Below are 13,780 nucleotides of genomic sequence, written 5' to 3'. Positions count from 1 at the left end.
CAGAGAGAGCCCCGCCCACGGCGCCTGGCCCGTCCGCCTCCTCTCCTCCCGCCAAGGGCTCCTCCCCGCGGGCGCGGTGCATGCCGGGCGACGGCCGCCGCTCTGGCCCGGCGCCTCTTTCCAGCGGCCCGGCGGTGGGCGGGGCCGGCGGTGGGCGGGGCCTCCCTCCCTCCAGGCCCGCAGGATGGCCGAGCGGCCGGAGGACCTGAACCTGCCCAGCGCCGTCGTCACGCGGATCATCAGGGAGGCGGTGAGCGGGCGGGCGGGGTCGGGGGGGGCGGCGGGGGGGGGGCGCCTCCGCCCGGCCCTTCCTTCCTTCACCCGGCCCGATTCCCTCCCCGCAGCTCCCGGAGGGCGTGAACGTCTCCAAGGAAGCGCGCAGCGCCATCTCCCGCGCCGCCAGCGTCTTCGTGCTCTACGCCACCTCGTGGTGAGTGGGAGGCCTCGGGCGGAGCAGCGCTGTCGGGGACTCTGGCTGGCGAGGGTGGCCCGCCGACTCCGTGCCCAGAGCGCCGTCGGAAAGGAGTGACGGCTGGGCTCGCCCGATCGGTGGAAAAGCTTCACGTGTGACGGGCGGGGGGGGGGGCGATGTTCACCTGCCTTCGTCTTTTCAAATTAGCGCCAACAACTTCGCGAGGAAGGGGAAGAGGAAGACGCTGAACGCCGGAGACGTTATTTCCGCCATGGAGGAAATGGAGTTCCAGCGGTTCGTGGGACCTCTGAGGGAATCCTTGGAAGGCAAGTGCGCCTGGTTGCCTCTTCGCCTGCGGCCCCCTCGGGCCCTCCGCACTCTCCTCCCTTCCCTTCGTTTGCGTCTTTAAGGGAAAACTCAAGCGCTCCGAGGCTGGAAGCTTTTAAGAACAGACTGGACGGCCCTTTGTCCGGAAGGGATAGGTTTTCCTGCCTGAGCAGGGGGTTGGGCTGGATGGCCTCCTAGGTCCCTTCCAACAACCTCGTGCTGTTGTTGTTCTTCTTCTTTGCCAAAGGCCAGTGCAAAGTTCTAAACAAAGTTGCCATTCTGTTTAAAAATTCTTTCCACCAAAATGAAATTAAGAAAGGTATGACTTGGTATCAAAAGCAGAGAACCAGATTAAACTCTTCCTGCCCCAATTTTCCTGCTCAAAAGTTTGTTGCCTCATCCCGGCAGCTTTATTGCTGGAATACTGACTCCGCTGTTTTGAGATGCACTAAGAAAATGACTGCTGTGAAACGGCTTAGAAAGAAAGAAAGGGTTCAGCTCTTCAGACTGACTTCCCCCACAAGGGATCCACTCATAGTTCTTTACGGAGCCACGCTTCCACAGAAGCTGCAACGAGGCACGATAGTTTTGCCTCGACCCCTGAGAACAGCTCTCACGCACCACATCCACTGTGCTCTTCTTTGCACCACGTTGACTCGGTAGCATGCTGAGCAGCAGGCACAGCGCCCATCTGTCTCCTGCTTTGGCACACGACGGTTTGTTTAACGCAGCTGTGTGTTGGTCTTCCAGCTTACAGGAACGAGCAGAAGGGCAAAAGGGGAGCATCGGAGCTGAAGAAAAAAGACAGAGAGAAGAAGGAAGATGCTGAAGACCCTGATAAGAATCGGGAAGAAGAAAATGAGGAGGGAGAGAGAATGGAGGAGGAAGAGGAGGAGGAAACGCAGCAGCAAAATGAGGCGGCGGAGGAGGAGGAGGAGCAGCAGCAGCAGCAAAACGAAGAGGAAGGAAGGGAGAGCTGAGTTGCTGGGGGTGGGGGGGGAAGGGTGGTAGTGAAGGGAGAAAGCCAATGGAAGGAAACACAGCTGTCCCCTTGTATGCTGAAAACAGTTCAGCTGGTTCTGGGGGCACCTCAGGGACATTCCCGCCTGCCTCCCCTCCCCAGGTGGAAGGAAAGACTGGCATGGTGTGCACCGCTCCTCGGGGCTGCAGAGGCTCGGGGGGGGGGGGGCGCTGCTTTTCTCTCCTTGCGATGCTGGTGATGCTCTGATTTTGGACTTTCTCCACACACTCAATGTGTATTTCTTCAGCATTTAGTTGAACGGGGTTTAATTAAAAGTCATATTTGCAAAACTGCTTTCTCTCTTGACTGATTTATGCTCTGCTGAGCAGGAGAAATTTTATTTCTGGGCATTTTATTTTTGCCTATTTTGTTCTGATAAAAAATGGGCAGACAAAGAAAAGTTGTTCCAGTTTGCTGCTGTTCTATTCACGCAACAAAAAGGACGAGAGTTTAGAAAATCCTACCTGGCTGACTTCCGGATGCTTCCTCCCATCGGCAAATCTCTTTTCAGACAGTCCTTGCTGGCCCTGCATTTGCTCCAATGGTGGAGCAAAATATCCCTTACCTAGCATGGGCACTTGAGGCTAAAAGCAATGCCTAAGGTACAGTTTATATTTGCAATGTTGTCAAGAGACAAAAGGATCCCATTGCCCTCTTGAGAACCATCAAAAACAGCTGCTGGGGTCTTCTTTTGGGGGCGGGGGGCCCCAAATGCTTTGGCAGGCCATCACCTCTGATTCCGGAGTATTACATGAGCCAAATTCACACCCATCTCTCTGCCCCAGGAACCTCCTTGGCTCCCCAAAGTAAGATTCACTCCCACACGCAAGAGTTCATGGACCCTGCAAGTGGAAGAAGTAGTATTGAGGGTCCCTAAGACTAGTGGGGTCATCACCAATCCAGCTGGCCCTTCTGGGCTTTCAGTTTCCAACTGTTCTGGCTGTAGAACTGGGAGAACCAGCGCCGGTGCCTCAGGATGGCGGCGTCTTCCTTCACCAGCAGCGGCTTGGAGAGGAACTTCTTGTTATTCCAGATCATCATGTCCCGCTCAAACTGGTTCAGGAGGGAGAGAGGAAGACAAAGGGTCAGGAGGCAACAAAAGAACAAAACCTTTTGCCTAAAATACGTGGAACAATATAAGAAAAATCATAAAATATAAGATGTCCACTGTGTTTTGTTCAACCCTTGGGCAAAGAGGGTGGCTTCAATGAGTCAGAGGCTGTTACTTTGCTGTTGCTGCTTTAAGCCATTTCATCTATTTTATTTACTGAGTTAATGAACAGGCAGCCTCCCAGTCACAAGGTAATCTGCAGCAACTTGGGCCCCTCCCCCACGTTTTGCAAAAGTTTCAAATTTACATTTCTACTCTAAAATGCAGCCATAGAAATATGGAATGCATTCAGTCTGCTCTGTAAAGGGACATTGGAAGCCCAATTATTATTACCTAGACCCTTGTCAGCCTCCCCCAACAGCTGCACTTCCCTGTCCCTCACTCAGCAGCCCTGAGGGGCCAGGACCACCACCTGCAGCTCCTCTCACCTGGACCCTCTCAGCCCATAGTATCAGCTTGGCAACGAAGGATGGTATTTTGCGCGGGAAGTAGATCTGGTGGACCACATGCTGAAGAACCGGCTCTAGAGGTGTGACGGTCTGAATGATCAGCCCCTTGCCCAGGAAAGCGTGACTGAGGGTCATGAAGACCAACCCAGGACCGACCTGAACAGCAGAAGACGCAACCATCCCGGTAAGAGTCCATTTTTTCCCTTCAAATTGATTTCGGACCAGATATGGATTAGGCAAAAAACCCAACAAGCCTTTCTCTCTTTCTTGGGGAGAGGCAACCAACTCGGCATCGCAATAATCAATGCAGTCCTTGACTTGGGGCAAAGGCTGGAAGGAGGGGAGCTTGTACCTGCCTGGCCGAAACATGCAGATCTAGGAAGGCGACGGGCTTGCCAAAGAGCAGCACGTGGTGGGTCAGACTCATGACCGAACAGTGTCCGTTGGGCTCCGGCTCGGGCTGCCACTCTGCCTGGGAAACAAACACTGCATGGACTGGCAACGCTCCTGCTTTGGCCCCAAAGCCTCCGCCAGCCCTGCTCAGAAGCAGCCCAGCATTGCCCACGTTTACAGCAGGAGGAAACGGACATTTTGAGCCCAAAAGGGACCAAGATAAACTTCCCTTCCCCATACATGTTGCAAACAGTCCTGTGGGGTGGGGTGGGGGGAGGGGACTGCCAAGAGGAGTTTTTTCACTCCTGCTACCTCTGTTGCCAACGAAGCTCTGATCTATTGCTACCCACCACCAAATCTCTTCCAATAGGGCAGAGAAGGGGGTCTCCACGCCTGTCCTCCTTCGCTTAGTAGCTGAGGCTTTTTGCATGTGTTTAATGCTGGCCTTGCAAACATAGGAACGTGCGCAGCTTTACCCTATCCTCCCTTGTGATCATGTTTAAGTTGCAGCGCAGCCTCCGTGACTTTACAGAGCGAACCAGCTCAGCAACCTTTGGGACCAGTTGCCGGCTGCTGAGCTTATGGCAGGTGGCATTTCTGAAGTGGACCCAGGCAAATCTACTCCTGCAGGGGTACCTTACCTCCCAGGTGTGCCTGAAAAATGCCCAGCGGTGGCTGTCTGTGAAGCGCAGGTCATTTCCACTCATGACTGAGGGACTATGGAGAAAGGAAAGGTGGGCTACATCGGCGGCATTCTCTGGAATTTCCTGCCCAGGAGGGAAAAGAAACATTCGCCTACCAAGCCAGGGCCCTGCTTGGCAAGAGACAAAGCAGAAGCGTGTCATTCCCCAAGCACCAAGAGAGGCACTCAGATGGCAAAGTGATGGCCGATTCCAGCTGAGAAGCAAGAGAGAAGGCCCGTTCCACCCGGCTGTTATTTCCAGCCAGTGGCTGTGCCAGGCCACCAAAGGCGGGCGTCCCAACCCCAGAACCGCCTCTGCATTCCTCCCACCCCTCCCACGCTGCCCTATCCTGAGTCCCCAACGCCCAGGTTCGGTCTGAAAAGGCGCCACCGCTGGCCTTCCTCAGCGGTGCAAACTACCTCGATGTGCACGCTAACAAAGTGCTCCGTTCCAGCCCGGAAGGCCCAGTTGGGCGATGATGCCTCTTCCTGCTCGGCGACTTGCCATGCTGGGCTTGTGCTATCGCAATGATACCACACCAGGATCATGTTGTTCACTTCACACGATGGCCAAACTTTGGTTGTTGCAAATTCAGGCACTAGAAGACACAGAGCCCGAGAAAGTGAAAAGCCAGGGAAGGAGACAAGCTTATGGACTCTCCGATTTCCCATTATCGATGCATACAAACTGACGTCAAGCCAAGAGTTCATTTATTTCACCCAGTGAGTACGCTGAAAACAGGACCAAAATGGTTTAGCAATTTGCTAATGCTTTAAAAACAAGAAGCCAAATAAAATTGTGCCAGAAAATTGGAGCTCTGTCACGAGCTACGTTTCTAGCAAGGATTTTAGAGAAACAAAATGCATCCTGGTTCCCCTGCTGCTAGGCGGGGCTCACCTGCAGCTCCTGCCCTGGAAAGTCAAAATGAGAAGCTGGGCGCTGCCTACACACACACACACACACACACACACACACACACACACACACACACCAAAGCAGACAAAGGCCCTCCCCTGATCTTCAGGAAAATTCTTGGTTGCAACACCAGGGAAACACTAAGCCGGCCATGTCCAGCCTAAACTCCCTGGGGCTTTTCCCCACAGAAAAGGCCCCCACAGAAAAGGCCACCCCTCACCTTTTTTGGCATATGGGATCTTGGTGCAGCTCCCGTCCTTCCCAGAGAACATCCAGCCGTGGAAGGGACACTCGATGCAGCTGCCCACCACGTGGCCACCGATTGCGAGGTTGGCCCCAAGGTGTGGGCAGTAAGCGTCCAGAACATACACGTTACCATCCAAACCTCGAAACACAGCAAACTGTTCCCCTGTGCGCGCAAAGAGAACGATACAGTTAAGCTTTTCTCTCTTTGCTAGGAAGAACCCAGCATCTATTCCACAAGGCGGGTTAGGATCACACCTCTTTTACTAACCACTGAGATGGGCCTGCACATCCTTTACAAAATTTGTAGTAGGTACCAGGTTAGAGATGGTGGTGGAAAGGAAGCCTGGGCACCCTAATCCATGGGTGGGAGGCCGAGTTCACAGGCAGATTGGAAATGCTGCTGGTGCATGGAAGGCCGCTTTGGAGAGCAAGCAGCAGCTCTCCAGAGCCTCAAGAGGGACAGGAACCTTCTCTTTGCCTGACCCAGGGTCAGTTTCAATTGCAGTGTGTGAAACACTTGTTTAGGAGCACGAACAGGCCTCCCAACTCCTTCACGGAAGTGAAAAAGACCGCACGGTTCACTTATCAGAAGAAGATCCAGGAGTCCCAATTACTGCAGAAAATGTTGGCAATGCCCCCTGCCCAGATTGGAGTTGACACTGCAAAGTGTGTGGCACAGAGCACTTCTCCAGCCTTCTCCAACCATTGCTCTCTAGATGTGTGGATTGGGTCCCAGAAGTCTCCAGTAGCCGAGAAAATTTGGCCGTGGGCCCACCCAGGTGCCTCGGGAGTTGTTATGCTCTTGACACTGAGCGAAATTCTCAGAGAGACTCTTCAGCCAGAGCAAGCTCAGCTGTCCGTGAGTCCCAAAGAGGCTGGCAACCCGATACAAAGTGGGAAGGGTGGGACAGTTCCAGGACATTTAGCCCAGGTTGCCCTACCTAAGGAAACACCTCCTACTCTAGGGCCCAATTTCAGGCAAAACGCAACAAGAAGAATAAGCGGAGAGGCCCTTTGCTCTGTTCTGCCTCCAACCTGCTTTTCTTGCTCTGCTTCAGGGGGGAAAGAATTGGAGAAAGAGACGCAAGAGGTCGCTACACCAGTTTGGTGTCCTAGCGAAGGTGCCAGCCTGGAAGCCACTGTGAGGCCTGCCTTAGGCAGGAGAGCCGATTGGGCGACTTTGAGCCGGCCACTCTCTCTTGGCCCAACTCAGCTCACAGGGCCAAACAGGAGGGGGAAGAAGCATTCCTGTATTCACCACCTTGAGTTGTATATGAAAAAGAACAAAGGGCAGATTAATAAAAAAATAACCCTGAGAACCTGCCAGCTCCTTGGCCTCTGGCCTTTTTTACCAACCAGAGGGAGTGAAGGATCAAGAATTCTAAGCACTGTTTGCAAACATGGCTGATTAATTTCCAAAATCACATGAACTCTACCAATTGGCCTTGTCTGAGTTCCAAAGCATCTTTAATAACACGCGCGGAAGAACAATGTTGGGTTCTGCCTAGACAAATCAGTTTGTGGATTACATTTGAGAGCATGTAAAGCAATGGATCAGGAAACATAACAGATTTCTGGATGGCTTTACTGTGGTAAGACAAAACCTGCAGGCAAATTTGAGCTATTTCAGAGAGGTTCGTTGTGATGCAGGAGCAGAAGCTTTCAACACTTCAAGATGTGCCTGCATCGTGTCATGGAAAGGGAGGACTATGACCCAGTTTTGTCAAGTGGTGAAGGCCCCAGACTAGAAACCAGGAGACGGTGAGTTCTAGTCCTGCCTTAGCCACGAAAGCTGGCTGGCTGACCGTGAGCCCATCCCTCTCTCTCAGCCAGCCCACCTCAAAGGATTGTTGTGGGAGGAAGGAGTATTAGGCATGTTTGCCACCTTGGATTATTTCCAAAGGCAGGATATATTATTATTAATCTTACATATCAGATAAGATCTTACTCAAAAGAGTAAATTAAAATATTACAATATCTCACCTGGTGCCAAGAGGAATGGCTTTAGGCAGGTGTTTCATGAAGAAGCCCTTTGAGGAACCGGCCCCAGGCAAAAGTGAGTTTCTCCTCCTTTGACGGGCAAGTTAAAGCAAGCTGAAGATGTATTGGTGGGTGGTTAAAACATTTAGACTGGCTGGAAGAGAAGGACCCGGGGTGACATGATAGCAGCGTTCCAGTTTATGAGGGGCTGCCCCAAAGAAGGTGGGGGGTCAAGCTATCCTCCAAAGCACCCGAAGGCAGGACAAGAAGCAACGGATGGAAACTAACCAAGGAGAGAAGCAACCTAGAACTAAGGAGAAACTTCCTGACAATTAGAACAATTAACCAGTGGAACCACCTGCCTCCAGAAGCTGTGAATGCTCCAACACTGGTGGAAGTTTTTAAGAAGAGACCGGGCAGCCATTTGTCTGAAATAGTATAGGGTTTCCTGCCTGAGCAGGGGGTTGGACTGGATGACCTCCAAGGTCCCTTCCAACTTTACTGTTATGATTATAATTAACCTCTCCTCATCTAGAGGCTTCCTCTCTGTCACTTGCTGCATCCTCAACCTTGGAAATACATTTGGCGCGTGTGTGGAATTCTTATTTACGATCACAACTGAGCCCAAAATTTCTGTTGTTAAGCGAGTTTTTCCCCATTTTATGACCTTCCTTGTTACAGTTGTTAAGTGAATCACTGCAGTTGAACGTTAGTAACCTGGTTGTTAAGTGAATCTCGCTTCCCCATTGACTCTGCTTGTCAGAAGGTCACAAAAGGGGACCACCAGTTTCGAGTGTTTGAATTTTGATCGCATGATCACAGGGACGCTTCCAAGGTCGCAACTGAAAAACAGTCATAAGTCTCTTTTTGGAGTGCCATCGTAACTTTCAGCGGTCACTAAATGAACTACTGTAAGTCAAGGACCACCTGTACTCTGGTGCAAAGGGCACAGCCACTTTTACGAAGGAGCACAAAATAACTGAACCGCCTCCGACAGAAGCCCAAAGGGAGAGCAGGTTAAAAAGGAGAGGGGTGACGTTTATGACCGCACCCATGTACACAGCCCAAGTTCACCTGAGTTAAAGCTCAAGTGAGCACATGTTCAGAAGGCAGTGATTAGAATCTACCCAGAGTTTCTTATCAACTGATAAAAGATCTACCTTTTAAAAAAATGAATATAAACCGTGGCTACTATTAATTTGGGCTTGGGAAAGCACGCAGTCTTGTGTAAGCAGAACCACGCTCCCTGGCCTTGAGCAAACTCCCAAGTGGGCACATTCCATCTCCATCGGGCGGATGGCCTGAATTAAAACAGCGAAGAACCAGGATGGGGACAACTCATCCCGGAGAAACTCCGTCTAGGTTGCTGGGGGTTGGCACGCATCCACCAGCTAAGCATTCACCTCCGTGGACCCACCTGTTCTGAGTACAGCTGCAGCCACCTAGAGGCTGAAAAATATAGCTCAGGGACAAAAATCATTTTTCCAGATCCGCAGAACATTAGTGACGGGAAGGAAAAAGTAAGATTTCTCAATTCATCAGCTATGCCCAATTTATTATTATTTTGGCTTGTTGCACAGTGAGTCAGATGTTTAGCCTGGGTTTGGTATTTTTATTCACTTATTGGTTCCTTCCTAAGAGTATCATTAGGTGGCAAACGTAATGAATCTCCCTGCCTTTTATTCCCCTTCCCCCCCACCCCCCAAAAAACCCCAACTGTGTGAGACGAGTCGGGCGAGAGAGCCCAGTGGCCGCTCACCTGCCGACTTTCTCCCCATCTGCTGATCTCTCGGCCAGCACCTTCCCTCCCGCACCCCTACTGGCAGTTCTGGAGTCCCCCTCTTGTTTAAAAAGCCCAGCTGGACCAAGGCAGGAAGGCCGACAGGGCAGAGGAAGCGGGGCGGAGGGGGGGAGTCAGTCTTGCCCATTAAGGGGTGCAGCTCCCCAATCCTCGGAACTACCCTAGCCGGACTGTCGGGAGCTCTGCGTCTGCTCCGAGACCCCACCGGCTCCAGTCCCACGTTTCAGCTGAGCGGGAAAGGCTTCCCCCTGCCCTTTGGCCCACTCAAGGGCCGCTCCCGCCCGCTCCCCTCCCTCCCTCCCGCTCGGCGGGGAGCGCCGTCGGAGCGCCGAGCGACTCACCCAGCGCGGCCACGTTGCGCACCTCCCCGCGGGCCAGCTCGGCTGAGTCCAGGAGCCGGAACCAGCCATTGGGGTAGGAGGGCAGCAGACGGCCGGCGCGCCGGTTCTTGCGCATCCGGCCAGCGCTCTGCGCGCGGCTCCAGCCGGGCTCAGGCAGGTAGCCCACCTGGTCAAGCGAGCGAATCAGCCGCTTGGGCCGCAGCGCCAGCCACGCCGCGCCGGCCGCGGCCACCAGCAACAGGGGCGGCGGCAGCAGCAGCAGCAGCAAGAGGGGCGGCGGCGGGAGGAGGAAGAGGAAGAGGAGGGCGGCGGCCACAACGCCCACCAGGAGCGCCACCAGCCTCATCCTCATCCTGGATCGTCTGACTGCAGCGCGTCCTCGCGCCTCTTATAGCTCCGGCCGGGTCGGGGGCGGCCCGTCTCAGCCACTTCTCCCGGGGCCGGCCTCCTCGGCAACCCGCGAGGAGCGGGCGGCTAAACGCGCCAGTGGAACTCTCCACCGCTAGCAGCTCTACCAGAGAGCAGCACAGGCCCTCTTGCAGCACGGGCCCCGTCGAGCCAAACCAAGCCAGGAGCACACCGGGTGGCCGTCGGCGATCAACCTCTTGTCGGCTCAAGGGAAGGACTGGCAATATTAGAAAAGGTGGCCCTGCCTTCTGTCAGTCACCGAAGGGGTCCCCTCACCACCCCGAATTTCTGCAGAGAACGTTTCAGCGGCTAAGTTGGAGATGCCCCTCCCCAGCCAAGTGGTCCAAGTATTAATCTGTAAACTACGTTGCCTCCCCCACTCCATCCCCACCTAGAGACAGTGGGGAGATGAAGGGAAAACGCCTGCTCAGGAGGCCTCCCCCCAAGGGGGGAACGTCTCCCACCGAATCTGAGGGCCTCTCAACACAGACCACCCAGGCAGCCCGCTGCAGACTCCTGCCTGCCCTGGCATAAGTGGGTGGGCAAAGCGACCCCATTTGGCATTTCAGCACCTGGGAGGAAGGGCAGCCTGGCCCTTTGCCGGCTTCCTCTGAGGAACTGCTCCTGGGGCGGAGAGCCACCTGACCTGACTGCCCTCTTTCTCCTGGCCCCGCTTTCAAAGCAGCAAGACGGCCCCTCCCCCACGTTTGCTTTAGCGTTGTTACTGTTATTTTCATTCCCATTCTCAAAGCACATTTGGAAGATGTGGGATGCGCACATAATGAAGTGTTTCTATAGCAACGTGCACTTTTTAAAGACCTCACCAGGAATGGTTTGCATTGCTGGATTCTGGGGCTGCTGGAGAGAGAAAACAATTCAGTTCTTTTGTTCTGAACAAGGAGGGTCGGCTTAATCTTTATCGAGATTTGTGGGTGCCAAAGTGAAGATATACATAGGAATTCATGCCCACCGGTCACTTTAGCAGTATTTGCCATTTTCCATACTGAATGCCTGCCTGCCTCTTTGCTTCTTCACAAAACCTTTAATTTGCTGGTGGCAATAAAAGCTGTTAAGAGGAAAGTGGTGGAATACCTATCCTGCATTTTTTGGAAGGCGTTTTAAATGAGAATAAATAAGGAACCAGCATTTGTTACAAGTAGAAGCGAGAGGGTGTCCAGTTTAGGTGGTTCCCCTAAGGAGTGAGAGGCTGCCCCCGTTTTATTTGAAGCCACGGACGGTTCCTAAGCAGCCAGCCAGGAATAGCTCTGCTCTTTGGGGAACTATGCAGTGGCTCTTGCAGGGATCAGCATCAGGAAAGTCCCATTGCACAGTCTGGAGGAGAGTGGCCAGGAAGAGCAACACTCGGACCGCTGCCCGGTCTGGACTGCCCACCAGGGACAAGGACACTCCTGCCCAGCACTGCAGGGAAGCCTCCTTCCCCCCCTTACCAGGGGGGCTTAGAGCCTCAAGGGGTTTCACAGTCTCCTCTCCTGGGAAAGGAAGAAGACCTACCTTGTCCACTTGCTTCCCAGCTCACATGTGCACATCTCCCCAAACTGCCCAGCTGTTCTGCCCAATATTTTTCTCTCCCCTCCCTCCTCCCCCCCCCACTGGTGAGCTGTCCACCTGTTTGCCATCCTCTTTGGCTTTACTAGATCCTCTCCCTTCCTCCGCAGCCAGTCTATTCATCCCTCCTTCCTTTCTCCTCCCTCTAGATCCCTCCTTCTTTCAGTTGGGCTGCACCCCCACCGGCTGAAGCATCTCTCTCTCTCGCCTAAAAACAGGTCACCCGCTTTCGGGACTGTGAGAACCAGGGAGGTGTCCTTGGAGCTGGGGGGAGAGGGAAGCTGCAGAGACGGAGGATGGACTTCCATCCTTGGGAGGGGAGAGGGGGGCTGCCTTAGGTGGCTCTTTCCTCGCAAAAGGTGATCACCCACCCACCCTCACTTCCTTTCTCTTCTATTCGGATTCGGGGGGCAGGGGGGCTATCTTCCAGAAGCTGCTGTTGCGGAAAGTGGGGGTGGGAGCTCCCTCAGGAGCTGGGGGTTTGACCGTGTGGGGGCTGGCTTTCCGGGGCCCCTCCCTCCCTCGCTCGCCCCCCTCGCCCCCGCCCCGAGTCGACGTGCCGCGGCTGCCGCAGTGGCAGGTTGGCGGAGCCGCCGGGCGCCTCTCCCGCCCGCCCGCCGGGGGAATTCAGCACCGCGGAGAGCGGCTCGCCCGGAGCGCGGGGCGCCATGCGGCTGCTGCTGCTGGCCGTGCTGCTCTGGTTCTCGGTGGCCCGCGCGGGCTGCGAGCCCAAGATCATCAACATCGGCGCCGTGCTGAGCACCAAGAAGCACGAGCAGGTCTTCCGCGACGCCATCAGCCAGGCCAACAAGCGGCACGGCACCTGGAAGATCCAGCTCAACGCCACCTCCGTCACCCACAAGCCCAACGCCATCCAGATGGCTCTCTCTGTCTGCGAGGACCTCATCTCCAGCCAGGTAGGCACGGGTCCGATCCCCCTCCCAGGGCCCGGCCACCCTCCTCTCGCCCGCTCCTCCCTCCCTGCCCTTCTCCCCTCCCCTCCCACAGGCGGGCAAGCAAGGGAGAGGGGGCGACGCCTCGGAGCCTCAGGAGCCAAGGGGCAGGGTGGTGCTGGTGGTGCCGGCGGCGGCAGCGGGACCCTTTCCAGAAAGCATCCCAAAGCCCTCCTTCGCCCTCCCCAGGATGAGCTGCGTGAGCAAAATGGGGGGGGGGGAATCAATCTGGCTCACATAATGCGCCAAGGCGGGTATGTGAATGTGCTTGCACCTGGGGGCGGCTCTTGCACAGCTGAGGGGGACTGAAATGGCAGGGAAGCCACCGAATGGGAAGGGAAAAGCACTTTGCCCGCCAACCTCACTTGCTTCGTGGCATCACTGGGGAGCAAGCACTCCCCCAATCAAAAAACCTTCCCCCCCCCAGGCCTCCCTGCATTCTTGAACCTGGTGTGCACACCCAACCTAAAGCAGTTGGACTTCTGTGGGCACAAACACAAGCTTTCTCACAAACGGGGAGGAAGGACCCCAAAATCACGCCTGCACACACATGGTTTTCAGGTGGACAGTTTCCCCTCTTAGACAATTTAGTCCAAAAATGTAACACCAGATTAAAAATTATGGGGACACGAAATGTGCCCTCAAGGCCAATAGGCTTTCTTCTCAGGAGGATGGGGACCTTGTTCCAGGCAACTGTCCTCGGGCCAACTGTGTCCACAAGCTTGCTTGCCCCCCTTTCCTGTTCCCCCCCCTTTTTGCACAAGAGCCACAGTAGAGGCAGGCAAGAGGAAAAGAGGGGGAAGGCAATTGGGTGCAATTCCTGAAGCTCCCCCACCCTGAAAACAGCAGATTAACTGGACAGTCACTACCTGCCTGCCTTGAATCCCAACCTGGCTCTCTCTTGCCTCTTTTCTTTTTCAAAACCTAAGGGCTGCTTTGCTTCCACGGGCCCTGAAACCCAGCTAGCAGGCCCAGAGAGCCCAGAAGGGACTCGGCAGAGGCCCTCTGTGGAGCCAGGATCCAACACAAGGACCAGGAGGGCTCAGATGCCACCACCGAGGATCTGACAAGCCAGATACCATAGAAGGGCTGGCTCAAAGAAGCAGCTCTGGTGAAATGAAGTTCCTCGCCTCACAGCTGAATAACAGAACCAAACGGCAGCAAAGGGGCAAAC

At 54.6% G+C, this 13,780-nt stretch overlaps 3 protein-coding genes across 5 annotated transcripts in view; 2 read left to right on the top strand and 1 right to left on the bottom strand.

Moving 5' to 3' along the window:
- The first annotated feature begins 97 nt into the window (after window positions 1-97).
- Window positions 98-2,049, top strand: POLE3 (DNA polymerase epsilon 3, accessory subunit). Of its 2 annotated transcripts, XM_083374984.1 has the most exons (5): window positions 98-134; window positions 176-250; window positions 345-430; window positions 620-738; window positions 1,490-2,049. In XM_083374984.1, exons 2-5 carry the CDS (start codon window positions 185-187, stop codon window positions 1,717-1,719), a joined length of 501 nt encoding a protein of 166 aa, XP_083231110.1. In that variant the 5' UTR covers window positions 98-134; window positions 176-184; the 3' UTR covers window positions 1,720-2,049. The 2 variants fall into 2 exon arrangements, with proteins under 2 accessions (XP_083231110.1, XP_083231109.1); XM_083374983.1 differs by lacking the exon at window positions 98-134 and having other exon boundaries at window positions 141-250.
- A 263-nt stretch (window positions 2,050-2,312) lies between these two features.
- On the bottom strand, window positions 2,313-12,323 carry LOC310647573 (cholesterol 7-desaturase nvd-like; the record flags this gene model as incomplete). Its single annotated transcript, XM_083374896.1, has 9 exons — window positions 2,313-2,813; window positions 3,300-3,476; window positions 3,673-3,792; window positions 4,355-4,480; window positions 4,816-4,994; window positions 5,532-5,720; window positions 9,680-9,919; window positions 10,005-10,190; window positions 12,140-12,323. The coding sequence occupies 9 exons, from the start codon at window positions 12,321-12,323 to the stop codon at window positions 2,652-2,654; spliced, it is 1,563 nt and encodes a 520-aa protein (XP_083231022.1). The 3' UTR covers window positions 2,313-2,651.
- The window catches only part of GRIN1 (glutamate ionotropic receptor NMDA type subunit 1), a gene marked incomplete at its 5' end in the record, with an annotated part of 28,150 nt that continues 26,691 nt past the window's right edge, over window positions 12,322-13,780 (top strand). For both annotated transcript variants that reach the window (XM_083374981.1, XM_083374980.1), the window contains one exon: window positions 12,322-12,570. In XM_083374981.1, coding sequence (XP_083231107.1) covers window positions 12,322-12,570 — 249 coding nt within the window. The remainder of the gene's footprint in view (window positions 12,571-13,780) is intronic.

The sequence above is a fragment of the Vipera ursinii genome (assembly GCF_947247035.1).
Source record: "Vipera ursinii genome assembly, chromosome: 16".
NCBI lineage: Eukaryota > Metazoa > Chordata > Lepidosauria > Squamata > Viperidae > Vipera > Vipera ursinii.
This window is presented reverse-complemented; position numbering and strand designations above follow the sequence as displayed.

Bases quoted from the DNA above. Each gene is read 5' to 3' on its own strand.
- POLE3 (XM_083374984.1), top strand. From the start codon at position 185: ATGGCCGAGCGGCCGGAGGACCTGAACCTGCCCAGCGCCGTCGTCACG. The intron at 431-619 runs GTGAGTGGGAGG...TTTTCAAATTAG, and splicing joins GTGCTCTACGCCACCTCGTG to CGCCAACAACTTCGCGAGGA. The intron at 739-1,489 runs GCAAGTGCGCCT...TTGGTCTTCCAG, and splicing joins TCTGAGGGAATCCTTGGAAG to CTTACAGGAACGAGCAGAAG.